A 289-nucleotide genomic window follows, 5' to 3' on the forward strand; every position below is an offset into this window, starting at 1 on the left:
TCAAGTCTTTAGCCTTAAACGGTTAAATTGTTCGTGGAGCCTTTCACGAATAAACTCGTAAAATTCATATTCCATAGTAAGATTTTTCTTTAAGATTTTTTTCACTTCTTCAGAGATCACCTTCTTCTGCGAATTCTTGTTTTTGATTTCTGCTGTGGAACAAAAACAGGATTGTATTAGAAATAATTTAACACCTTTTTTATGGATTTACCGGTTTGAACCCTCGGTGATTAATATATAACACATACAAAAGTATGCCGATAGAAAAAAAATCATAACATTTTAACCT

The 289-nt window shown here is 30.8% G+C and overlaps 1 protein-coding gene across 1 annotated transcript in view; it reads right to left on the bottom strand.

Moving 5' to 3' along the window:
• LOC111088325 (heparan sulfate 2-O-sulfotransferase 1-like) overlaps window positions 1-289 on the bottom strand; it is a 16478-nt gene continuing 16189 nt past the window's right edge. The window contains exon 6 of the mRNA XM_022398100.1: window positions 1-152. Coding sequence (XP_022253808.1) covers window positions 1-152 — 152 coding nt within the window. The remainder of the gene's footprint in view (window positions 153-289) is intronic.

Source organism: Limulus polyphemus, unplaced genomic scaffold (assembly GCF_000517525.1).
Source record: "Limulus polyphemus unplaced genomic scaffold, Limulus_polyphemus-2.1.2 Scaffold3544, whole genome shotgun sequence".
Classification (NCBI taxonomy): Eukaryota; Metazoa; Arthropoda; class Merostomata; order Xiphosura; family Limulidae; genus Limulus; species Limulus polyphemus.